The 27,370-nt window shown below is 47.0% G+C and overlaps 1 protein-coding gene across 2 annotated transcripts in view; it reads left to right on the forward strand.

Annotated features, from left to right (window-relative positions):
* The first annotated feature begins 316 nt into the window (after positions 1-316).
* PRKCE (protein kinase C epsilon) overlaps positions 317-27,370 on the forward strand; it is a 468,053-nt gene continuing 440,999 nt past the window's right edge. The window contains exon 1 of one of the 2 annotated variants that reach the window (XM_049784348.1): positions 317-1,335. In XM_049784348.1, the coding sequence (XP_049640305.1) occupies positions 988-1,335 (348 nt within the window). In that variant the 5' untranslated portion in view covers positions 317-987. The remainder of the gene's footprint in view (positions 1,336-27,370) is intronic. The other variant, XM_049784347.1, reaches the window with a different exon arrangement.

Here is a 27,370-nt window from a genome sequence, read left to right on the forward strand (position 1 = left end):
AGCGGGAGGGCGAGTCGCGCGCGCAGCGGCCACGGCCAGGGCAGGCGCGCGGGGACCCCGGGAGGGCGGCGCGCGGCAGCCGGGGGACAGGACAGCGCGGGGACGCGGGCGGGCGGGCAGCGGGCGGGCGCCGGCGCCCAGGAGGTGGGGCCGCGCGCGCCCAGGCGCAAGTCTCCGGCCCCGCCGCGCCGCGCCGCGCTGCGCACCGCCCGGTGCCGGCCTGCACCCCGCTTCCGACCCCGTGCCCGATCGGCGCCCCCAGACCCACTGTCTCCGGAGCCCACGCGAGCGCGCGTGGAGCCGAGGCTCAGCCCGGCCCGGCCCGGCCCGGCTGGGCCCGGGGGCGCCTCCCGATCGCCCACTGCGGCGGCGGCTCCTGGGGCTCTCCAGAGCGACAGCGGGCAAGACCGTGCCCCGGGGAGGCTCCTTCCTGCCCGGCGCAGCCCCGCGTCCATCCCTCGGTCCTTTCCCGCTCGCCGCAGGGGGGTGCGGAGCGGCTCCGGGTGCGGATCTGCACCCCCCGGTTCTCGTCCCGCTGCGCCCGCCCGCCCGCCCGGAGTGGCCGTCTCCCCGGGATGGATCATGCGGCCGCGAGGTAGGTGAGCGCCCAGGCTCGGAAGGGGCCGCCCGGCTGACTGCCGGCGCTGGTGGAGGCGAGGCGAGGCTTCCAGGCGAGGCGGCTCTTGGGGAGAGAGACTCGCTCCCGTGTCCACACGGACGTCCCCCGCCCAGCCCACCCCCCGCGCCCCGCTTTCCGTTAGGAGCCCGGCGAGGAAATCCATGCACTGGCTGAGAGCCGCCCGCGCCAGGGCGCAGCGCTCCAAGGTGTAGGCGGCGAGCGCGGGGTGCGGCGCCTCGGGGACCCCCCGCTGGAGTCCCCGCGGTGGCCTGCGGCGCCGCTGCCACACCCCGGGGGAGAGAGCCGGCTCTTGGGTCCTGCCCTCCGGCGCACCGAGGGGCCCCCCGACGGCACCCCGCGCCCCGACCATGGTAGTGTTCAATGGCCTGCTCAAGATCAAAATCTGCGAGGCCGTGAGCCTGAAGCCCACTGCCTGGTCGCTGCGCCATGCCGTGGGACCCCGGCCCCAGACTTTCCTCCTGGACCCCTACATCGCCCTCAACGTGGACGACTCGCGCATCGGCCAGACGGCCACCAAACAAAAGACCAACAGCCCGGCCTGGCACGACGAGTTCGTCACCGACGTGTGCAATGGGAGGAAGATCGAGCTCGCCGTCTTCCACGACGCTCCCATCGGCTACGATGACTTCGTGGCCAACTGCACCATCCAGTTCGAGGAGCTGCTGCAGAACGGGAGTCGCCACTTCGAGGACTGGGTGAGTGTGTGGAGAAGGGGGTTCCGAGGGCGAAGATGCCCGGTCTTGGCGTGCATGGATGATAGATAGGGTAAGGAGGTGCTGCCTGAGGCGAGGTGACCCACTGGGCTCTGTGCGTGGATTCGGCACCAAGAGGAAGCACAGTCCACTCTGGAGTGGCCAGAAGTGGAAAGAGGGTCTCCAGAAGGGGGTTGCTGCCAGGCAAGTGTCTTGAGATGCATGGCAGACTGTGCTGAAGGTTTGCGGAGACCCACCCGAGGCCTGTGGAGGACTGGTTGCAGACCACGGTGTGGGGGACTGTGTTTCCCCTGGGACAGACAACGTGCAGTGTGGAAGGAGCCCTCAATTCTGGCTCTGTGCTGCATCGCCTCGACCCTGGAGGCACCTAGCCTGGTTCTGTCCTTCGGAGGCAGAGGGAGCTTAGCTCATTTTCTTAGACACACCGAGAAAAACGTGCTGCCTCCCATGCCCCCCTGGGAGTGCCAGGATGTCAGCCAAGCTTGCTTTCACACAGAGCACTGGTCAGCCACCTAGAAGAATCCTCGTGTTTCAAGACATGGCTGAGCTGGGGAGCCCTCGGTCACCAGGGCTGGGTCCACCAGAAAGTTGCATTGTTCCCCTGTGGCGATAGTTCACTGAGACACTATTTCTGAGTGGGGCATGGAGTTTATTGATCACCGCGACAGCGACAGCATATGGGGGACTTGGAAATAGGCAGCCAAAGGCCTGCAGTTTCGGTCAGTACCCAGCCACGCAGAGAGACAACAGTGGAAGGAAGGTGTTGAGTTAGCAAGTGACTTGCTCTCTTTGCAGATGATTTGTGTGAGCAAGCGTGGCTCCAGGCGTCTGTATTTTCAGAAGAGCTGGTGGTCTGTGTGGAGAGGTGAGGGGATGGAATCGCCTTGAAATTAGGGAACACAGATAAGCAAGCAGTTGACGTCTGGTCAGAGGTTGTATCTGAGTCAGCATGGTATATCACTGTATAATTTTTCAGGGAGGTGCCTTTGGAGGGGTACTTGGAAAAACAAAATCAAATCCAAGCCCACTTGTCTTTATGCTCATGGCTGTGATGTCGTCTGCCAAAACCATGGTTTAGTGCTGCCAGGGATGTGTAGACTGACCCCACCAAGTACCACTCTTTCCTTTAGCCTCCTTTTTCCTCCCAGGTTCCCCACATGCTGTCTGTGTCCTCTTTACCTATGTATTCGGGCCTCTTTGCTCCTGAGAGCAGTGTCTGTTTGCAGGCAGCTGAAAGTCACTCTCCAGTCAGAAGCCTAAAGCGCAAACGTTGTGGTCTTGAGGTTGTTATTGTTTTCGAGCTGGAAGGGAAAGAACAGGCCTCGCTCTGGGAAGAGCAGCAGCCTGGGCTATTTGCAGAGTTGCACTGGACAGCGGGCAGGTGTGGAAAACAGCAGGGCTCCTCTGGGGTTGACAAGGAGATGCAACTGAGAGCCACAGGGGCTGTTGTGCCGGGGCCCCAGACCATTGAAACCCAGGCACCCAGGCCACCCTGATCTGAGCATGTCCATTGGGCTGTGGGCTCTCATGTTGGCTGGTATCTGTTTTTAAGGTTCACACATGCATTGTGTTGGACTGGGCTCCAGAGAGGTTCATGGAGTGCTCAGGCCTGCACAGCCATTGAGTCTTCATGGCACTGAGACACTGTACAGTGTAGATGAGTTTGTGGGTACCTGAGGTCATGTGACTCGCACAGTCGGGAGAAGGTCAGAGTCTGGCTGGCACCTCCTTTTCCTGCTGCCCAACTGTGAGAACCTGGACCCCTAGCCTCCCAGCGGCTTCGTGGTATGCTCCTTGCATCTTAATTGTAATGAGTTAAGGTGCCTGCAGGGCTGTTCTCTCTTCTGCCTTCTAGCAGGTGTGCAGTCACTAGAGCAGCCATGGACCCATTAAACAGAAAGATTCCAATCAGAGGAGCAATTCAAGTCATGGAGGGAGGGAGTGCTGCTCGCTCTTCTGGATTGTTCTTTCGAGAGGCAAAAATAGGGCACACCTGGGATGACCCAGGTTACCTGTCCTGTCCCATCAGCCAGGGGCTCTGAGCTTCCTACCTCTGGGTAGAATTTCTTGCATTTATTCTTTGCTTGTCACAGGGGAAGAACCCCATCTCTTCCTCCTCCTCCTCCTCCTCCTTCTTCTCTCTCTCTCTCTCTCTCTCTCTCTCTCTCTCTCTCTCTCTCTCTCTCTCTCTCTCTCTCTCTCTCATTCCATTCCTGGATAATCCTCATTTTTCTGTTTTGTGCTCAACTCTGACAGGGATGTTTCTTTTTATTACCCAAAGGGGAAGGAGATCAGGGTGACACCCAGGGTGTTCTGTTTCACAAGGGCAATGCTACAGAATGGATGGGAGAAACTCTTGGGTGGCAAATAGGGACTTGGCATGGTGCTGTAGTGGGGGTAAGTCCGAGGGTGGGAAGAATTCTGATGCTTCTGGGAGGAAGGTTGGACCTAGGGGACAGTGGCAGCTTATCGCAATGAGAACCGAAGGGGCATTTTGAGCCTCGGGGGGCATATAATCGAGGTAAAATAAGTGTCTGTGGACAGGGCCAGGAGGCTTGGCTGAAACTCAGGGTTATTCTTGGAAAGGACCTGAAAGGAGAAGGTTTCTCTCCAAATACTATTATTTAACATAAAAATAAAACACCTTGGTTTTGTGATTCTTCCACTTAATTTGAAGTATTCACAAGCTCCCAGGTTTGGGTTGTGTTGTGCTTAAGCGTTTTATCTTCCATTGTGTTCAGGTAAACATGCAGCCTCAAAAAATCGAATGACAAGTTCATTGGATGGGGACCCATTTTGGCAAGACAGGTGAGGGAGACACTTTGGAAAATAGAAGTGGATTTTGGTTTGTGGAAAACGACACAGTCAGTTGTGATGAAAGGGGCTGTTGAAGAAGAAGGGGTGAGAAGAATTTGTTGTGCTGGAATCTGGAGCTCATTAAATATTCTTGCTATAGCTTGATTTTCTAAGAATTAGACCATACATAGCACAACCCAAACATGGACAACAGAAGTGGTGGGGTTAGAATATAGCTCTTAGGGCTGGAGCAATGGAACTGTAGGGAGGACATTTGCCTTGCATGTGGCTGACTCACATTCTATCCCGGCATCCCATATGGTTCTCCAGTCCACCAGGAGTGATTCCTGAGCACAGAGCCAAGGAGTAATCTCTGAGCACTGCTGGGTGTAACCCAATGAAACAAAACAAAACAAAACAACAACAACAAAATACAGATGTTTCTGTCTTGTCTTTTAAGTTTTCCATCCCAGGGTTTAGATGAGTACTTGGGACTAGCTATTAACCCAAAACAAAGGCATTCCCCCAACTTCCTCCTTCCTTAAACCTATTCCTTTGATGTGTGTAAAAGCCCACTGGGTAGGTACTCTCTCTCTCTCTCTCTCTCTCTCTCTCTCTCTCTCTCTCTCTCTCTCTCTCTCTCTCCCCTTTTGATATTGGGAATTGGCTTAATAAAGAAAGGAATTCTAGCTTTTGGCTCAGGCAGAGAACATGAGGCAAAATACCAGGGACACAATGATCATCCTTTCCTGACTGGCTTGGTTTATTATTTCTTTGCCACTACCCTGCTTCTTTATACCTGGCTGCATGGGGTTTAGAAATCATGGTGCCTGGGGTGATTTCACAACCCGTAGATTTTTATTTTACAGATCCTCATTTTTAACAAACTGTACTGAAAGCTTCAGCCAGTCACTTTGAAAAACATTAGATTTAAAAAACATCAGGTGATAGGGGCTGGAAAACTCCAGATAATGAATGTATCAAGTGTTGAGATGCCATACAGAGGAACATCTTGGGATTTTAGAGCAGAGTTTTGCTTTTCATTGATTCAGGGTGGAGTTGGGGTGTTAGTCCACACCTGGCAGTGCTCAAGGCTATTCCTAGCAAGGTATTTGGGAATTAAACCTGGGCCTCCTGCATGCTAATCATATGCTCTGACCTGTTGCACTTTCTTTCCAGCCTACCTTGGTAGCTCTTAAAACAAGATTTATAAGCTTGATCATGGGGGCTGGAGAGAGAGAGAGAAAGAGAGAGAGCAGCAGGTAAGGCTCTTGCCTTGCATGTGATTGACCAGCCCACCAAGAGTGATCCCTGAGTACAGAGTCAGGGGTAAGCCCTGAGCACAGCTGGGTATGCCCTTAAAACCAAATATATATATTGATATACAGGTAGGCATATAATCTGTATATCATGTATAAGCTTTTTTATTTATTTGTTTTTGGGCCACACCCAGTGGTGTTCGGGGCTTATTCCTGGCTCTGCACTCTGGAATCACTCCTGGGAGGTTCTGGAGACCATATGGAGTGCCAGGGATTGAACCCAGGTCTGTCACATGCAAGGCAAGTGCCCTACGCTCCAGTCCAGAACCTCATATATAAGTTTAATTGTGAAAGCTAGGAAAACTGGCATTTCTCTTGGAAGCAGAGATTAAAGGAACACTGGATGGAGTTGTGTTTGCTGTTTACACTTAGAACAGTAGGCAAAAGGCACAGTGGATGCTGGGGAGGAGAGGGCACAGAGGGCATCTCTGGTGGTTCTCAGGAAAGTGCTTTACCTTGCAGGCAGCCAACCCTGGTTTGAGCCCAGGCTCTGCAGTAGTTCTCCTGAACACCTTCAGGGATTACTCTTGAGCACAGAGCCAGGAGTAGCCCCTGAGTTTGCTGGGTGTGGCTCAAAAACCAAAGGTGCCTGCCATTGTGGGGGACTGGGCATGAAGGAGTTAACTCCTGTACAATCCACAGATCCAGAGACTGCCCAGAGGCATGGCATTGAATGCTTGACCACCAGAATCTGTCTGGAACTCTTCAGCCTGCCCTGGGGGCCTGGTCTGGAGCTGGGCCTTATGGGTCTGGGCCTTTGAGTGGCCTTGTGAGAAGCCTTGTGCTTAGGACCTACAACCTTATAAACCCCTGGAGCCAAGGCACGTGCTTATAGGGAATGAAATGGGCTCAAGTGGTGTTTCTGGTGTGTTTCCAGCGTAGCCACTGTGGGTCCTGGAGGACAGGCCTCTCCTTTGATTGGATGGTTGGACTGCAGGACTGTGACTGTCTTTTGACCCCAGAATCTATATACTGATGTTCTGCATAGAGCCTCAGGTGCTGCAGTCTCCTGAGACAGGCCAAGCCTGAAGTCACACAGCCTGCCCGAGGCTGAACTCTGTGAGGGTTGGGTGTGTGTATCTGTGTTTGTATATAAGTATATATGTGTGTGTGTGTGTGTGTGTGTGCGCGCACACACACACACACATAACTGGGGGATTGAACTCGGGACCTCAGACATGCCAGACTGATGCTCTACCACTTGAGTCACATCCCATGCCCCTGTCCCTGTGGACTTTTTCCAAGGAAATTTGCTGTTGTCTGAAGCCTCCTGTTGCATTCAGTTCCAATAGGGAGAGAAGGTCTGGGAAGGCAATGAAAGGGTTGGGGATGGCACTGGCCTACATGACTTCACTTGCACCTAAGTTTGCCCGAGTCTCTGCCTTCCTCCCTCCTGACTCCTCTAATACTTGAATCAAAGTAAAGATGGTTCTTGGTGGGCAGCATTGGTTATTTAATGACCACCCTAGGGGTCAGTTCTTGCCTTGGTGTTAGGGAAGATGGCTCCTGGCGTTGGGGACTGAAATCACATGGCATAGCCAGGCAGTCTGTGTGCTCCATTTCCCCTTGGGGAGTCATTGGTTATAGCAGGTTTATCAAATATCTGAGGCCTTCAGTCTCCTTGGTCCCAGCTAGTCCTTCTCCAGGATTCCGAGTTCCAATGCAGGAGGCTTTGGTCACTCTTGCAATTGCCTCGTGGTGTGACATACCTGTGAGCCTGTGACTGGGGCCCTTCAACCCAGTTTCTTCAGCTGTGAAATGGGGATGTAATAGTTCTTACTGCAAAGGGTTGCTGAGAGATCGTTGTTAGTGAAAGGGTGAACTAAAAATGCATTCTGAAAGAGTTTGTTAATATTTAAAGAGCTCTACGTGTGTGCTTAGTGCTAGAATCTGAAACTGGAACAGATGGTCCAGCGGAAGCTTTGTTTCTCTATCGTTTATGAATGTATTTATATGAAAAGTCTCAGTCAGTCAAAAGTAAAATTCAGTTAGTTACACTTAACAAATTTCACTTCATAAAGAAATAAAATTATTCAAAAAAAAAAAAAAAAAAGGGGAGGCCAGTGAGGTGGCACTAGAGGTAAGGTGTCTGCCTTGCAAGCGCTAGCCAAGGAAGGACCGTGGTTCAATTCCCTGGCGTCCCATATGGTCCCCCCAAGCCAGGGGCTATTTCTGAGCACTTAGCCAGGAGTAAAACCTGGGCAGCAAATGGGTGTGGCCTCAAAAACAAAAAAAAAAAAAGAAATAAAATTACCATTATTTTTGTGTTAGGAATGTGACGCTTAAGGCTGCTGTGGTATCTGGTGAAGTGTTTGCAGGATCATGTGATGCTGGGGACTAAATCCAAGACCCCCACATGCAAAACATGTGCTCCAGCCTTTGAGCCATTTCCTAGAATCCCTTACTAAATATTAGAGTGGGGACCGGAGCAGTGGCGCAAGCAGTAAGGCGTCTGCCTTGCCCGTGCTAGCCTAGGATGGACCGTGGTTTAATTCCTCAGTGTCCCATATACTCTCCCAAGCCAGGAGCGATTTCTGAGTGCATATCTAGGAGTAACTGGGTGTGGCCCAAAAAGAAAAAGAAAATTAGAGTGTTCAAAGAGCTAGCACAGGGATTAAGGCATTTGCCTTGCATATGGCCGACCCTAATTCAATCCCTTGAGTACTGCCAGGTGTGTCCTTGAGCACCCAGAGTAAACCTTGAGCACCACCTAGTGTGGAAACCCCTGCTGCACCTCTTGCAATAAACAAACAAACAAACAACCACCAATCCCAAATTAGAATGATTTGAAATGGATTATTTTAGAAAGTCTAGTAGTCAAAGGTCATTTATTGAAACATCTGAATCTTGAAATAGGGATATTTGGGAGCTGCTGTTTCTGATTTGCTACCCCAATTTCATCCAGTTTCACGGATTTAAATACATTCTTACTGCTTGAAATCTTTAATTTCCATCCATCCCTGCCCTTGAGCTTTAGAATGTCTACATGCTACTGACATGTCATTGGCATTTGCGTGTAGAAGGAGCCTCTCAAGCTTGATGGCTCCGAACTGTGTCTCTGGTTTCCTCCTTCCTAATCAAAGCCGCTCACCCTCCTCCGATCTGCAGAAATGGCACCAGTCCTTCCTGCCAGTGGCCGGGTGAGGATCGTGCTTGAAGCCAGCCCCTTAGTTCATCTGTTGCCTCACCTTCCCAGTAGAGCCCATCTCTTATCATCAGCCAGGCCCAAGTCCTTTTCCTCTCATACCATATCACTCAGCTCCATCAGTTCTAACCTCATCAGGTCTTGTCACTCTGCTCACAAAGCCCCCCTAGGTGGAAACTCAGATTCTTATTACAGTCTAGGACAGTGATGGCTAACCTTTTTGAGCCCGAGTGGCCAAACTGCTACACAATGCCCGGTCCTCCCAATGGCCAGTCCGGCCCTGTTGCCAGTTGACCTGCAAAGCAGACACCGCACATTCGCCTCCCGCTGTGCTGCATATCTTAATTGCGGACATCTCCGCATGCCAGCTGCAAGGCCTTTGCATGCCACCGTTGGCATGCGTGCCATAGGTTCGCCATTGAGGGTCTGTTCCTTCCCTATGCTCATGTCTTTACCCAGATGTTACAGCCATAGAAAGGCCTTTTCTAAGGCTCTTATCTTAAATGGCCCCTCTCCCCAATAGTTAAATATGAAAGTGTCTGCTTTATCTCTGTTTCACTTGTATTTATACCCATTACCTTTATTTTATATATTTTCTTACATTAACTTTTTTGTTTCGTTTCATTTTGGGTCTCATTTGGCAGTGCTCAGGGCTTATTCTTGACTCTGCCATCAGGGATCACTTCTGGTGATCTGGGGTCAGTCTGGATCCATCTGGGATCAAGGGATTGAACCTGGGTTAGCTGTGTGCTAGGCAAGTCTTCTGCCCACTCCACTGTGTCTCTAGTCCCAGCATTTTCTTTTTTATTGTTTTTCTTCTTAGCTCCAGAGTAGCAGTTCTATAAATGCAGAACTTTTATATTTAAACATAATTAGGTATTGTGATGGAAAAATAAAAGGTCAGTAATAGTGTTTCAAAAATACAGACTTTCAGCACTAAATCTATCACTGATGACAGCATCACTCACCCAAAATCTCCAGGTTCCCCTCTCCCACCCCAAGCCTGCCTCCTTTGAAGGCACATTGTAAAGTTTAATTCTTAGAGTTTGGGTCCCTGTATTGTTTTGGCTCAGTAATTTATATATATCCAGAAACCTCCTTGCTACACCACTGATGTGTCCAAAGCCATGACCCTCCAGTTCCAGAGTCACTGACAGAATAATAATATGGAACACTTAGTTCACTGCTGTATTTTTGGCATCCAAAATAGTTCTAGGCACAGCGCTGAATGAATGAATTGAATGAATGAATGAATAAATAAATAAATAAATAAATTTTCAAGGCTTGATTCTCCCAGCACCTACTGTGGTCCAGCAGTGTTGGCTAAGGCAGAGGCCATGATGAAATTCAAGTGAGTATATGGTCTCTTTCTTGCCTGTGAGAGCAAGAAAGATTTCATCTCACTGGGAAGGCCTTTTGGAAGACCCTTATGAATTAAGTTGAGTTCTTTAAATAATCTTTCTGTACCATTAAAAGAAATGCGGAGAACGGAGAAGAAAAGGATTTTTCTCTTATTTTATATAACTCTGTGGGACCCTTTGGAGAAGCTCTTGTGAAAGGATGTTTTTATTATTTCCAGGTGCCAATTTGTGCCACATGGAAGCTTCTCCAACCTTGAAGTTTTCTTGAAGTAGGAATCTGCCTCCTGGGTGTCTGTGACATGTGTATGTGGTACTGGATGAGGGGACAAGGCCCAGGCTCCCTTATGCTACCTTTGCAGGGTTCAAAGTCAAGTTGAAATTCTCTGAAGGGCTTTACATACAAACCCCTTTGTGGTTGACAGTAACAAGATGTGAAATTTTAAATTCCAGTGTCTGAACTCATTGAAACGTGTGCAGTCAAAACTTCCAGAGGTTTCTTTTAGATGAAAAGAACTCTAGAGCCGGCCTGCAGTATTTTACATAAATAAAAGCTGCACTTGGCAAAACATTTTATTTCTCTCCAAGTTCCTCTGGGTATATATGGGCTGGTGAAGTAATTATACTCTATTATAATGCTAATTAGCAGGGCTGCACCTAGTTTTCTGGCAGATCTAGTTTTCTGTAAAGGGGCCAGAAACCTGGACTGAGCCAAGAACCCAGTGACTTACTGGGGTCTTTGCCTGCAGCACTTGGGGACCTCTGGACAAAATGGAAAACTTCATGGGAATATGCCCCAACTCTATAATTTTGTGCCAGGATGTGGAGAAAAACAAGTATGTTACCAGATCTTAGTGCTAATGGCTTCTCCCAATTCCCCATCCCAAAGATGGATGTTTCTTTTTGTTTGTTTGTTTTGGGTCACACCCGTCAGTGCTCAGGAGTTACTCCTTGCAGGCCCTGGGACCATATGTGATGCCGGGATTCGAACCACCATTCGTCCCAGATCAGCTGGTGCAAGGCAAATGCCTTACTGCTGTGCTATCTCTCTAGCCCAGATGGACGTTTCTGAGTCAATCCATTGAGTTAATGACTCCAAGAGGTTGATCACACAAAAAATGTTAACAGGTTCAAGAGAATTTGGGGAGGGGGGTTATGTTCTGTAATTATTGAGGTCCAAATATATACCTTTCTTGGATTAACCTGCCCATTACTTTAGACTGAGGCATCTTTTTAGGCTCCAGGTCCCCTAGATTAAGGCCCCTAAATCAGATTAAGCATCTGAGAGCCGGAATTGTCCCCCTCAGCCCCCCCCCCACTGCCTAGCCAATCAGAGCACACTCCTCACCAGAAATTCTTGCAGCCCATTTCCTCAGGGGTTAGGTGAATGAAAAGGATGCTTGAGTTGGTCTTATAGGACATTCAACAGGCAACATTCTTCCTTTTTTTTTTCTTTTTCTTTTGGTATGGGCCAGTTTTTTTCCATGAGTTACTCTGGGCTCTGTACTCAGGAATCTGTCCTGTTGGTGCTCAGGGAGCCATATAGGATGTTGGGGACTGAACCCGGCCAGTGCTGGGCAGAGTAGCCTTCAAAAAGCGTCAGAACCTAAGAAAGACATGCACTGGAATGTTCTTATTTGTAAAACATAATTCACACTACTGAGCTACTGCTTAGAGGGCCTAATCTGAGAACATTTGTAATTAGAGGAGAGAAGAATGGATGTTCTTTGGGATGTTTGGGGCTTCACCATGAAGGCACCTCTGTGAGACAGTGAAGCAATATTGAGAATTTAGAGAGATGATTCCACAGTTTGGGTGGTTGTCAATGGCTTCTCAGTAAGACCTCAGTAAGGGAAATTCATTTGTTCTCTGGTCTCACAGAAGGCAGAGGTCATCTCTAAATTGGAAGGAGAACCTGAAAAATGTTGGTTGGCAGTTTGGGTTAGGAGGTTAGTCAGGAAACCAGTGTGGTTAAAGTCAGAACTCTCTTCAAAAATTATTGATTCATTAAAAAATAACAAACATCAAAACCAACAAGGAAAAGGGCTTGGGAGGTAAAATGGTTAGTTATTGGTTAATGTACTCGTTTATAAGATCTGCCAACCAGTAGCCAATCAATCAGCATACACAGGCTGAATATTTTGTGTTGTAGGAATTTTGCTCAGAGTAAAGGTTGAGCAAAATCATTTATGGTAGATTGAACTCTTGGTTATTGAGGAAATCTATCATGTGGACTAACATCCACCTCCAATGCTGCATTAATTTCTAGTTAATTTTCTTTTGTGTATTTCTGGAGAACTGTGATGGAGATGGAGAATTGTGCTGTCATTATCTTCCCTTGCATCAAGTGTGGGCTGGTTGGTCCCAATTCATGGATCTAAAAATTAAATTGGAAAAAAAAAAGGCATGTCAAGATTGATTTTTCATTTTTTAGCCTTATCAGTTTGGCTGAATGACTTTGGGCAAATGATTGAACTTATCTGCACTAGTCTCCTTATCTGTACAGTGGATAATAGCTATGCTGTAATATTACCGAGCATGTCAAACTATCCTGCTTCTATCAAGTTCTTAATAAAGACGTGTAATAATTACTACTGGTAATGATCTACAATTAATATTTATGATTTGATATAGGTAAAATTGTGATGCTGACTGAAGGTTTTGTTCAGCAATGATCACTGAGGAGTTTCCAGCTTAAACTTTTCTGGCCCCTCCCCCTTTTTGAAATGAATTTATCACTGGATTCAGGATTTGTTGAGTAGCATGTATAGAATTCCAGTCCTTGTGAACCTTCACAGATGGGAAGTAGAAGACATGGATTACCTACGCATCACTGACTTTAGTCCCAAATATTGGAACTAGTTAGTGGATTTTAGTTTTATTTTATTTTATTTGGGGGGGGGCTCACTCCATAGTGCTCTGTGAACAGAAAGTGCTCCTGGCAATGCTCAGGGGCCCACATGGTGCTGGTGATTGAACAGGGTCTCTGAAACGTCATCCTGTGCTCGGCCCAGTCAACCATCTCTCCAGCATTTTGTGTTTCTAAAAAGCAGAAAACAGGGGCCAGAGATATAGTTTAGTACATTCGGCTTTTGTGTGATGTCAACAAGAAAAGCTAAGTCCATGAGCCATTTGTGATCACTTAACTCAGAAACAGCATTTCCGTCCTTCTCCATGAAGGCTTTCACTTCTCTCAACTCAAAAAATCTTTCAGGACATTTCCCCTGCTGAGCAAACGTACCTCGGTGAAATAGAGCACATCTCCATATTCTGACTCCATTTCCTGTAAAAAAGCACAGAACCTCCTATGCTTTAAGCCCCTGGATTTGATTTGGTTGATGCATTTCACAAAAACAGACATCACATTGTCACACGACAGGCATTTACTGCAAAGGGCCTGCTGATGGAGAATGCAGTGAAGAGCAATGGCCTTCTCTACACCCTCCTCATCAAGTTTTTTTTGAACAAGTGCCATCAGTCTATTTTTCCTCCCTGTCATCAATGGCGCTCCATCGGTTATTATTCCAACAAACCCCTTCCATGGCAAACCTGCATTCTCAATGGCATCACACAGATGCCAAAATATCTCATTAGCGGTGGTCTGGCCATGCATTGGAATTATTGTGAGCAGCTCCTCTGTCAATTCAAAATTTCAATCAACACCACGGACATAACTTGTGAGCTGCTCAGTGTCTGTTATATCTGTGCCCTCGTCAAGAGCAACTGAGTATGCATAAAACATTTGGCTTTCTCACACAGTTGATGATAATGTCATTTGACATGTCAGAAATGCGCTCTGCCACAGTGTTGGCAGAAAGGCTGATTTTGCTAAACTGACCTTTTTTTTCCAGACAGATAATACTTGCAGCCTGTAACATGCATTTTTAAACAAACTCTCCTTCTGTGAATGGTTGCCCTGCCTTAGCAATCATCTCACTAACCATGTAACTAGCTTCGACTGATGCAACATTCTCTTTGGCTGCTTTCTTGAAGAAATCTTGTTGCCTCATTAGACATGCTTTAAGACTGGCAACCCGCTTGGCTCTCATTTCCTTGATATTTTGCACATTCCTCAGCATGTTTAGTTGAATAATGGCATTTCAAGTTGTATTCCTTGTGCACTGCAACTTTCTCTGAGCAAATAAGACATGTGGGGATGCCCCTGTGCTCAACAAAGAAATACTGCCTCTCCCACTTTTCCTGAAATTGTCTGTGCTCGTCATCAATCTTTCTCTTCACTGAAATCTTTGATGAATTCATGATGAAGGTATGACAAAATCTAATTCTGTAATAAACTTCTTTCTTTTCTCTCCCTTCTCTCTCTTAGGCCTCCGATAATGCAAGGGACAGTGGGCATGAGCAGTGGAAATGATGTCTGCGCTAGGCACAAAGTATTCGCTATTATTCGCTTACCGAATATTCACAATAAAAAATTGCATCAGTAAGAAAAAAATTGAAAAAAATTGCATTAAACATTTGCATACCCCGAACAGAATTGCTCGGGGGTATGCAAATGTTTAACGCGATTTTTTTCTTACTAATGCGATTTTTATTGCGATTATTCAGTAAGCAAATAATCGTGAATACTACGATATTTGAAGGCCAGCTGCAGGCCACAAAATGTTGTACGAAGGGCCGCAAATGGCCCGTGGGCCACGAGTTTGAGACCCCTGGTTTAAACCATTACCCGCAAGGGTTGATGGGTCTGGTGTAGTTTGAAACAGCTTAAGTGCTGGGGCCACTGTATTTTTGAGGTGTGTCCTGTTTCTCTAAGCCAATGTCCCTGGCTCCTTTGTTCTCCCTGTGCTTCAGCACACATGTAGGCACTGAACCAAGACACTCCATTTAGAGAGAAAGATTTTGATTTTGAGAATTTGGGAGAATTAGTATTGAGGGGTAGCATCCGTTGAAAATTACTTTCAATTTCTGTCAAGATGACTCTGATGAGAAGAAACTATAAATTAGTCTGATAGTTTTGTTAGGCTCAGCATTCTGGTCTTTAGGGTCAGATTTCATTTTAGAACGTTTATATTAAAGTAAGAAAATTATGCATAGCAGATAATACAGTTCTTAGGAATTGCCTCAACTTCTCCACTACCTTATAAGTCCCTTCAAAACCTTCTTCTGAATTCACCCAAGAATGAAGTATCTGTTTTTTCTCTTTTAGAGTCTTGTGCCTTTTCATTTAATTTTCAACTTTTGTCTCATAGCTTAGGAACAGGGTTTGGAAGAGTCACTAATTCTTTTAGGCTGTAGATTTGCTATGAGAATTTAACAAGAATTTAACAAGTACTTATTGTAGCTGCAAGTACTGGACTTTAAGTATTAATTCTTTGTTCAGTGAATGAAATTTCATAGACTCACACACTTTTTATTTTTACTTTATTTAGTTTGCCACACCCTGCAATGCTCAGGGGTTACCCTGGATCTGCACTCAGGAATTACTTCTGGTGGGGCTCGAGGGACCTTATAGGATGCTCAGTATCAAACCTGGTTCCATTTTGTGCAAGGTGCGCAGCCTACCCATCGGACTATCTTTTCAGATTCTCATCATTACTTTATTTGAGGGGGGTTTATCGGGCTATGACAGGTGATACTCAGGGATCACTCCTGGCGGTGCTCTGGGGTCCACATGTGGTACCAGAGGTCTTACTGGGTCAGCAGCCAGTCGAATCACCTTCACTCCTGTACTGAACTTTTACCCCACCAGGTCCTTGCTGATTCTTTTCTTTATTCATTATTCTTTATTCATTTTCTGGTTGTGTTTTTGGGTCACATCCAGTGGTGCTCAGGGCTTACTCCTAACTGTAGTTGGGAAATTTCTCTTGATGTGTTCAGGGGTGCTGGGATTCAAGCCCCCTTAACTGTAGGCACAGTAAGTTCCTCACTCTTCATACTGTCACTCTGGCCATGTCTCTTTTTTTGTTGGTGATTTTCTCTTACTTTATTTACTTGTAAGTTTACTTCGCCTCCTTCCAGCCATTATTGTTATGGCTTCTTGACATGTGTGTGCACATGTATGTGTGGAGCGAGTCACATGTGTACATACTTAATCATCATATTTTGAAGCTGATGAAGATGTTTGTCTGTCTCCTGAACACTCTTGTTGTCTCTTGCTCTTCCATACCGCATCCTTTTTACTCTGCCTGCTTCAGCCACAATTGTCAGATAAAATACAGGCTAGGGATTTGCATTTATCTGAACTTCTAACAAGAAATTACGCCTGTAACACACTTATACCACCAAGTCTTCCTTTGCATTTGAAATTCAGATTGAACTGAATTTCAGGTGCTAATGGTGGTGACATGGGCTTCTGAGCTCCTGCTCAACATCTCTGAAACATGTCCTGGGAAGGACCTGTATCCCTATCTGGCGGTGTCCTGGGTGGCAGGGGGCCAGTTTGTCTCTTCACAGCAGAAGACAGGCTCTTGTTGGAAGGTTCAGCATTAGCCTAAAGAAAGGACCCTGCTTGCCATCAGGGACTCTCCCTGAGTCCTCCTATAGTTGGAGATCAGGTTGCCCCAGTCGACCTGTTGATCTGTGCTCTCAGACACTCACCACAGCTTCTTCTCAGGGTGGAGAGCAGGCTCTGTCTTCAGGAAGCACTGGGAATACTGCCCTAATGGTTCTAACTTCTGTGCCTGTGCTTTAGGGAGGAAGGTTTCCTGAGCTTCAGGTGTCTGCATACTAATTCAGCATGACAGCCCTGGGGATGCTTATGTTGGCCTGGTTGTGTGGGATCCAGGACATCTGTTTAAAAGAGTTGTGGTTTAAGGGCACTGAATTACCTTCCTTCCTTCCTTCCTTCCTTCCTTCCTTCCTTCCTTCCTTCCTTCCTTCCTTCCTTCCGTCCTTCCTTCCTTCCTTCCTTCCTCCCTCAATCTCTCCCTCCCCCTCCCTTCCTTCTTCCCTCTCTCCCTTCCTTTCTCTCTCTTCCCTCCCTCAATCCCTCCCTCCCCCTCCCTTCCTTCTTCCCTCTCTCCCTTCCTTCCTCTCTCTTCCCTCCCTCAATCCCTCCCTCCCCCTCCCTTCCTTCTTCCCTCTCTCCCTTCCTTCCTCTCTCTTCCCTCCCTCAATCCCTCCCTCCCCCTCCCTTCCTTCCTCCCTTCCTTCCTTCTTCCCTCCTCCCTCCCTCCTTTCCTTCTCTCCCTCCCTTCCTCTTTTCTTTCCTCCCTCCCTCCTTCCATCATTCCTTCCTTTCTGTCTTCCATCCCTTCCTCCCTGCCTCTTCCTTTCCTTTTGCTGTGCTCTGAACCTCCATGTCTATTCCTGGGGTGCTGTTTACCTACCTCCACATTTCCCTCTCCCAGAGCCGTGATTCCTGTAACTCTTTACAGCTCTTTGGCCCTTGGACTCTGTCACGTTCCAATTTGTGCTATACTGAAAATGATGAGTAGCAATGATGGTCGACTGTTTCACTGTACCAGCGGCTAGAGGTCCCTGAGAATCTGAACTTAGGCCCTTATATGTGAGCCATGTGGGTATTGTTTTGCACATAGTGGATGACTGTTTAAATGTTAAATAGATTTTGACATTAAATTATAATAATATTTACCTACATCATTCCAGAAGGCTCTATAGATTTTCTTTTCTTTCTAGAATCTTCTCCTTCTATGAAAAAAGATGTATGATGCATGTCGCTTTATATTTTGAAAGAGAGAAAGTCACAGGGAGAATTTATCTTTAATTCAGGATTTAAAAAAATAAAACAAATATTTCAGAACAACTATAGTTTTACTGAACAATTGACAATGGATGAAATGTTCCTATATACTTCTTCATTGCCTCAGTTTCCCCTATATATATGTTTTATATACACTTCATAAATATATTTTTATATATACTTTAGGTGCTCCTGGGAGGTCACAAGAAGACAGATTACAAAGGAAGTAAACAGGATCATCTTGATATAGAAATTATATTCTGTATTACATATTGGTAAAATCTCTATCTGAGCAAAGTAGCTAATAGGGAATAAGATGTGTCAGGGAATCTGGAGGTTGGGTCATACCCAGCAGTGCTCAGGGCTTATTCTGGGTGGTCAGGGATCACATGGGTGGTGGCAGGATCAGATGGGGTCAGCTATTGAGAGCAAGTTCCTTAAGCCCTATACTGTCTCTCCTTTACAGAATATGTTAAGATCAAGATGTTAATGTCTCCTGCACTGTCTGTTCATGTATGTCTCTTTGGAGGCCCCCCCCCCCCATTCACACTGCTCCGTGACCTTATTGCAGGTTCCATCCTTTGGTGACCTGCGCTTCTTGCTCTGTAAGAGGGTCATGAGCTCCATCTCTCTGGTTGAACTACAGAAACGAGCTATTTAAAACATAAAAGGCACATTGCAAGCTGCTGGCCCCAAAGCTGGCCGAGATGATTTGTCCTAAAATGCTCCCTTTATGACCATCAGGTCTGTTGGGATCCTCTCGGGCTGGGTCTTGCTTTTTGTCTGCCTTGGGCAGGTGGACATTGAGGCCCTGGAGAAGGGCTGGGGCTTGCCAGGCCGGCACTGGCGTTGCTTTCCTGCATTCACAGGCCGGTGCTTATTCCCGGTTTGCCCTTGATTCCTGGTCACATGGCTTACCACTTAGGAGTGCATGACCTTGGGGAAGACATTGAGCTTCTCTGAGCTCTATCTAATGTCTTGTCGTGAGTCATTTACTGTAGAATCGCAATGTAGGATTTTCATTCCTGTGGTTGTTTTCTCTTTTACCGGAAAGGTCGACACACTTACTTGGGGCTCGAGAAAAGGGCACGGTTTTAGGTCTCTCTGTGCCACTGTTCCCACCAGATGGAGAGTCAGTTTGGGAATCCCCTCTACCAGCCTGATGCCCTCATTTGGGAAGCAGCCCATGGCAACATAATGTGGTCTGTACCCATCTTAGGTCATGAGGGTGGCTGGCTCCCTGCTGAGAAATGTGTTGGGTCACCATGCACAGAAATTGTCAAGACCCCGTTGGGATTTTGGGAGGTGGAAGGGGTAAGCTTTGAGTGGAGAGAGTGGAGGGAGAGACCATCTCCTGGTGGGGATGGAGTGGACCTCAAAGTCCTCTCCCTGTGTCCTGGATAATGGGGGGGGGAAGATTTGGGTTTCTTCTTCTTCTTCTTCTTCTTCTTCTTCTTCTTCTTCTTCTTCTTCTTCTTCTTCTTCTTCTTCTTCTTCTTCTTCTTCTTCTTCTTTTTGTTTTTTTTTTGGGTCACACTCATGGTGCTCAGGGTTTAATCCTGGCTATCTGCTCAGAAATAACTCCTGGCAGGCACGGGGGACCATATGGGATGCCGGGATTCGAACCAACCACCTTAGATCCTGGATCAGCTGCTTGCAAGGCAGACACCTTTGTGCTATCTCTACAGCCCCAGATTTGGGTTTCTTAGGCCAACAGTCAGCCTCCTCTGTTGCTGGAGAATTCGAAAGGAACTGCTGGCTTTGTTTCCAGGAATTGGCTTCAGATGCCACCCCCATACAGAGAGAATCTCTCTCTCTCTCTCTCTCTCTCTCTCTCTCTCTCTCTCTCTCTCTCTCTCTCTCTCTTTCGTCTTTCTTATCCCTTCTTGGCTCTTAAGCATTTTTTCTTTATCACTGCTTATCATATGACTGCACAGACAACCATAATGCCAACTATTTTAAGGGGAAAAGGAGGAAACAGATAAGACAGTGATTCAGAAACCAGCAGAAATCAGTCATGTGGTACCCCGTGGGTGGGATGGGGGTAGCTGGTCTGTGAGAGCACTGCCCAGCATCAGCGGGAAGGGAAGCCCGCTGGAGCATGTTGTATTGGAACTGACCTTGTGGGTTTCTAATCATCATCATCATCATCATCAATATTATGGTTGGGAGGTCACACCCAGCTGTGCCCAGAACTGCTTTCTCCTGACTTACTCAGGATTACTCTTGTGTGGAGTGATCAGAATATCTAGGGGGGAACCAACCCAGGTCAGCTGCGTGCAAGGCAAGCACCTTTCCCTATCTCTCAGGTTTCTTTTCACTTATTTTTTTTTTTTTTTTGTTTTTGGGTCACACCTGGCAGTGCTCAGGGGTTATTCCTGGCTCCAGGCTCAGAAATTGCTCCTGGCAGGCACAGGGGACCATATGGGGCGCCGGGATTCGAACCGATGACCTCCTGCATGAAAGGCAAACGCCTTACCTCCATGCTATCTCTCCGGCCCCTCTTTTCACTTATTTTGATAAGGGCTGCACCCAATAGTGTTGCGGGGGGACTTAGAGCCACATTCTGATAGTCAGGGCTCCAACTTGGGTCCTCCAGGGCTCTACTAGACAAGTGCTTTCCCATGGGTGTTCCTGGCATGAGGTTTCCAATTAAAGGAAGAAATACTTCCTGGGAAAGCTGCTTCCCACTGCTTCTGAGGGAGAGATCTGGGTCCTGCCATACACTATGGGTAGATGAGCGCAGCCTATTTCAGGAAAGCAACCTGGTAGGCAGGCAGGCAGGCAGGCAGGCAGGCAGACAGAAAGGCAGGCAGGCAGGTGATATTTGTAAAACATAAATGTGTGTAGTCCAGGTGTAACCAACTAAGATAGTAGAGGGAAAGGTGCTTGCCTTGTACAAAACTCATCTCGCCTCAAGCCCCGCGTCATAAGTGGTTCCCTGAGCATTGCCAGGATCTCTAACTTGAGAGCTAGAAGTCAGCCCTGTGTAGCTAGCGCCCAAGGGCCCAAACTTCCTCTGTTGCCTTAGAAAAACTCTAATCTAGATGGCGTCTCTGGTCACTTCCACTGATGGATCTTAGTCTCTCATCTAGGGAGCTTTCTAGTGAGCTACTGGCAGAGTGTGGTGGTTGAGGGTGTGGGTTAGGGCCCCACTTTCATTATAGGCCAACCATGCCTTACTGATTGGATTTGGCAGGTGTCTTTTGGCTCCTCCCAAATTTATATCACTTAGAAATGTGTCATTCCTTTTTTTTTTTTTTTTTTTTTTTGCCTTTGTTGGCTCTGGGTCACGTGTAGTGGTGCTGGGGGGCTCTGCAAGGCTGCGGAGTGTGCATTCAGCCCCTGCTGCCAAGAACAGTCTCACTGTCATGTTGTTTTTGAGGGGGACTTGCTGAGAAGTGAGACTCAGGGCACATGTTGACTTCTTTTGTGAAGTTCCCAATCAGGACCCATGAATGAGGGCCTGAAGTCAATTTAGTGGCCCTCAGGCAATAGTATAAATGATTCAAATAGAACAAAATAGAATTGGGGACTAGAACGATAGCACAGTGGGGAGGGCATCTGCCTTGATGCAGCCAACCCAGGTTCGATCCCCACATCCCATATGGTGCCACTCCTGTCCGGAGTGATTTCTGAGTGCAGAGCCAGGAGTAACCCCTGAGCACTGCCAGGTATGGCCCCCAAGCAAAAACAAAACAAAAAAGCCATAATGTCATTAGAGTGTTATTTATTTATTTATTTATTTATTATTTATTTATTTATTTATTTTGGTTTTTGGGCCACACTGGGCCATGGCGCTCAGGGGCTATTTCTGCCTCCGTGCTCAGAAATTGCTCCTGGCAGGCTCAGGATGCTGAGGATCAAATCCGGGTTCGTCCTAGTTGGTTCACGTGCAAGGCAAACACCCTACCACTGTGCTTTCACTCTTGCCCCTATAGTGCTATTTAAAAAGTAAATTGGTGGGGCCAGAGAGATAGCATGGAGGTAGGGCATTTGCCTTGCATGCAGAAGGATGGTGGTTCAAGTTCCGGCATTCCATATGATCCCCCGAGCCTGCCAGGAACAATTTCTGAGCACAGAGTCAGGAGTAACCCCTGAGCACTGCTGGGTGTGAACTCCCCCCACCCCCCAAAATAGTAAATTGTTTCTGGGAACTGGGAGAGCATTAAAAAAGGCTAGAAGAGCTCAGACCTGCCATGGATTCAGTCCTGGATTCAATTCCTGGCACAGCCTGGGTTCACCCAGAATTGCCAGATATATAGATATAAAGCTATAGATAGCTTTAGCTTTGGTAGCACCTGAGCTTTTGGACATCACCAGGCGTCCTTTTAGATTCTTCTGGGAAGAGAACGCAGACACCTCTGTCTGGCACCTTTATTAAAGGGCACTGGCTTATTTATTTGTGTTTTCAATTTTCTCTAGCTGTGGGCCCAGATTGGGACTATTGATCAGATTCGTGTTGGGGCTGACAGAGATGGTAACTTGTCTGTTTGGTTGTAGTAACCCTCACTCTGTGCCTCAGGGGGTTGATCTGAACAAATCAAAGAGCTGGTCAGCCCTGGGATGAGACAGTTGATTAAAAGCAAATATGAAACAATTCCCCTTTTTCTTTCCCCTAGCTCAGGGTCAGGATCCTTTCACTCATCATCCAGCCTATGATCCTGGACAGAACTTTCGATTTATGGTTCTTGAAAATGTGGCATCCATAGAGATAATGTTCATACACATTCTCATTATCCCAGGGGGAAAAATAAAATAGAAAAGAAAGAAAAAATTTCATAGTTGTAGGAATCAGCAGCAGGTGGAAGGTAAACAGTAGGGACAGGACTTTTCAGAGCCTTTCATATCCTGAGTACTTCTCTTGGGTTTGGAACAGTGCAGTGAGTGGCCTTCCTCAGCTCTCTTGCTCATGCAACTCTGTTTTGGGGAGTCTTTCTGTCTCTTGAACTTCTTTGGGAAGTAAGATTTAGCATCTGAGACTGTTGCCTTGACTATTTTATTTGAATTTATTTTGGGGGTTGTATAGGTGAACTTTCTTTCCAGTTGCATTACTTTTTTCTTATAATTACAATTTATTTTTTCTCTCTGGTGGGTGATTGCTGGGCAGTGCCTGGGACCACGCTGTTCACTCCCTGTGATACTCAGCTCTGCTCTGGAGGTCTGGTCCTGAGGCACTACTCAAACATGGCCACGATCTCCCCTGTGGGTCTCCCAAGGCTAAGTGTCTGGGGTTGGGTGTTGGTGGGTGGCTGTGCAGAAGCGCTGGCATATGTCTTTGACCATCTCCTGGGTGAGAGCTGTGAGAATTTGCTGCTTTGGATTAGAAATAGGTTTGCAGTTAGGGCACCTGCATTTGCATGGGACCAACCCAAGTTTTATCCTTAGAACCATTCATGGGTGCAGTATGGAGATCCCTGGGCACTGTCAGGTGGGGCTCAGGGGGCATTCGGGAAACCCCAGCACCGCATGATCTGAGCAACACAAAATTGAAGATGATCAACTCAGGTATCTTCCCTAAGAAAGAGTTGTTGGCCAAGAATCCCATGGTGAGGAGGAGTTCTCCCTCTTCCCATCTCCACACCCCAAAAAGGGAAAAATATTTCTTGCCTCAGTAAGTTCTAAATATGCAATATAATATTATTAACTGTAGTCATTATGTTGTACTGCACACTTCAGGATTATGGATTTTTATCACTGAAAGGAAATTTGTACCTTTTAGTCTCTTTCACTTTTAATACTTTAGTCCCTACCTCTAGCAATCACCCTGTCTGTTCCTGCACCTATAGGTTTTAATTTTTTGTTTTGTTTTGTTTTGTTTTGTTTAGTTATTGTTTTTGGGCCACATCTGGTGACGTTCAGGGATTAGACCTGGCTCTGAAATTGTTCCTGGTAGGCTCAGAAGGCTATATGGGACGAACCCAGGTCGGCTATGTGTAAGGCAAATGCTGTGCCTGTTCTACTATTGTTCCACTGAATATGGGTGGCTCTTATCTTTTTAAATTAATATTTTCATTTTGGGGGGCCCAATACCTAAAGCAGTACTTCTTCACAGTAGTTAGGCTTTACTTTTGGGAGAAACGTCCATACTTTTTTCTGTAGTGGATGCAAAAATTTCATTTCCATCAGCGGTGCCTCCAAACTCCCTTTTCCCCATACCCTCACTAATTTTTTAAATTTGTGTTTGGGCCACATCTGGTGGTGCTCAGGGCTTACCCCTGGTTCTGACTGAGCTCAAGGATCACTCTTGGTGGGACTTGGGAATATATGTGTTGTCGGATGGAACGAGGATCAGCAGTGTGCAAGGCCAGCGTCTTAACTGCTGCATTGTCTCTCTGGCTGCCTGTACTACCTCTTGCTTTCTAATTTTCCCTCCTTCCTTCTCTTTATGGATGTTCTCATCACAACTGTAAGTTGCACCATACAGATTGTGGTGGCTATATCCTTGGATGAGGTGTTATTGGGCATCACACATTCGAGTTTTGGTACTTGTGTGTGTGAGTATGCACACATGTGCTCATACACACACATAAAACATCTATGTGAGGTATGATCATTTCTGTTGGGTGCTTGCTTACATTCTGTTTGTCTGTCATGTCTGTGGGGGGTGGCACTCCTGTTGCAGTGCTCACATGTCTTTAGTCTGAAAACTCACACTCCTAGCTATCGAGGTGCCAGGGTTTTAAGACAGCAGGCTCACAGGATTGGGGTGCATGGATCAAACTCAAAGTCTCAAAGCCTCAAGCTTGCAAAGAAGGAGCAATCTCTGCACCCGGTTCTTAGTATTTTGAAAATGGCCATTCTAGCTAGCTATGATCAAAAAGATAAGACTTGATAGTGTATCAGCCAAGGGACAGGTGAGAGCTCGTTTCAGTTTTGATTTGTGCTTCCTGATGGTTAGTGATGCTGAACACTTTTCATGGACCTCAAGGTCTCCTGTGAGGAGATTGACTATTCCAATTCTCTGTTTGCTTTTTAATTGGACCCCCCATTTTGTTTTTGGGCCACACCTGGTCACACTCAGGGGTTTCCTGGCTATGCGCTAAGAAATCACTCCTGGCTTGGGGGATCATATGGGACGTCAGGGAATTGAACCGAGGTCCATCCAAGGTCAGCTGCTTGCAAGGCAAACTCCATACCACTGTACTATTGCTTCAGCCCCTCCCCCCATTTTTGTTGTTGGGTTGTAAGAAGAATTTCTTCTTACACTCTTTAGATATTTGCTCCTTGTCAGATATATCATTTTGGAAGACATTCTTCCTTTCAGTAGGTTGCTGTTTCATTTCACTAACGGTTTCTTTTGCTGTGCAGATGCGGTTTTGTTTGATGTAGTTCCACTTGTTTATTTTTTCTTTGGCTGCCTTTGCTTTGGCTGCTTTGTTTTTAAAAGTAGGATCCTAAGTGTTGTTTACATCTGGCTGTAAAGAAGGAAGAGAAACTGAGGTCGGACAACTGTTTTGAAAGGAAAATGGGAGTGAAGGCCACTGGGAAGAGCCTTTTGGAGGATCCTCTATTTCTTTCTTTTTTTGGTTTTTGGGGCCACACCCGTTTGATGCTCAGGCCTTACTCCTGGCTAAGCACTCAGAAATCACCCCTGGCTTGGGGGGACCATATGGGATGCCGGGGAATCGAACCGCAGTCCTTCCTTGACTAGCGCTTGCAATGCAGACACCTTACCTCTACCGCCACCTCACCGGCCCCAGGATCCTCTATTTCTGTTGGTGTTGGCTATCTCTCTGCCCTGCAGTATGGTTAGAAAGCTGTCCCAAAGCCGATATTATGGTTCCCCAGATCATTTATATAGAATCACACACACACACACACACACACACACACACACACACACACACACACACACACAGTGTCCCTGTTCTGGCTTCCTTCTCTCTCCTCAGAGTGGTGGAGGCACTCTTGAGTGTTCTCTTCCCTCCTGTTCATTGGAAAGACCATGAGATAGTTACTGCCTCAAGACTGTGAAGTGTTCTTTTTTGTGACTGAAACCCAACTACAGTCACGTTTATAATCACAGTATTTAAATAAAGATTTTTTTTTTTAAAAGAAAGAAACCTCCTACCTCTACATAGAAAAAAAAAAAAGACTGAAATAACTACTGCCTCAAGATTGTGAGGTAGTTACTGCTTTAAGACTGTGAAGTAACTACTGATTCAAGACCATGAGGTAGCTACTGCTTCAAGATTCTGAGGTAGTTACTGCCCCAAGACTATTATGAGGTAACTACTGCCTCAAGACTGTGAGGTAGCTATTGCCTCAAGACTGAGAGGTAGCCTAGGTGTGACCATTGGGCTGACTTGGAGACAAAGACAGATTGTGGCAGAACAAGTTCTGGACTTTCACTGAGGGCGGCACCTGGAAAGTTCCTGGGGTCCTCTTGGCTGATGACCTCATTGACCCTGGGGTTAGGGATCTGATGCGCTTAAACAGTCTGCATCTAAGAAGAATGTTCTTAGCTTCTCAGCCTTGCACCCTTCCCATCTTGCTCACTTTCTTTGTCCCATCCTACCGGTTGGTCTCCCACTCTCATGATGTACTCCACGGCAAGATTTTCACCTGTGGCCCCTTTGGCATATCCTTGGAGACCTCTTGTTGAGACTCTCTGCTGTCCAGGAAGAAGTTTTTCCCTCAAGTGGTAGCATCTTTACCACTGGAATCTTCTCATGCCAGTGGCAGGACTGCTGACATTTTGGTCTGGAAGAATTTCACACAGGATGCTGACTTGAGGCTATGCTGCCCTGTGAGTGTAGTGTCTGTCACAGGCAAGGGGTTTCAATAATCCTCTTGCAGTGGATAGGACCACGCTCCGCATTGCCACCGCTTACCCCAACTGCTTGTCTCCACTCTATGAAGGATGAGGTGCTTTTACACTTTGCAAGGAAAAAATAGGCCATAAATTACTGAGGGATTCAAGGGTCTGTCTACAATGCAGATTAGAAGCCCAAGTAAAAGAAAACTTCAGTTTCTTTATGAAAAGTTCAGTGGAAAAAAGAGATTACTTACTGAAACATGTGGGCATTTCCCAAGCAGGGGGAAGACAAATGCTTGGGTGAGTTTGTGATACTCCTTTTTGGTGTCCTTGAGGAATCTGGGGGAATACAGGCCTCGTGCCTATGTGTTGGAAAGCCAGGCCAGGCCAGGATACTGTGGACTGGGACTTGTAGGGAAGAAGAGATGATTTTTGGCAGTGGGATTTTGGAGTTTGCATGCGGCCTATACCTTCCAATATCTTAATCTCCATTTGTTCCACCAAGGCAAAATATGTCTCAGGTCATCTGGGTACCCAGCTCCAACTGTACATAGGGGAGTGTTAGAGAAAGGAAAGAAGTAATGGAGCAGGGCTCTGAGGATGGCCGGCTAGTGAGCAGATAGCCCCAGACCGGGAGTGGGCCTCATGGCGAATCTGAATGGCCTTGACTTAGCATGGACCAGTCAGGGAAAGACAGGGAAAGGGTTTCCTCCTGCATCTGGAAGACCCAGCTTGGCCCTTTTTGATCACCTCAGCTCCCAGGTTCTCTCTAGTTCATTCCCTCTCCTGTGATGTTGTTTTGACACCTTTGTTGTGTCTTTCCCCCTGAGCTTTTAAAACTTAGTGTCAACCAGGGGTAAGGGGCTGGTGGGCATATGTGGCCAGTTTGGGGCAAAATCATCCGTGATCATTTCACTGTCATTTATCATCTGAATTCGAGTGGCTTTCAGTGAATGACAGCAATTGCACGGACTG

This window comes from Suncus etruscus, chromosome 12 (genome assembly GCF_024139225.1).
Source record: "Suncus etruscus isolate mSunEtr1 chromosome 12, mSunEtr1.pri.cur, whole genome shotgun sequence".
Lineage (NCBI taxonomy): Eukaryota > Metazoa > Chordata > Mammalia > Eulipotyphla > Soricidae > Suncus > Suncus etruscus.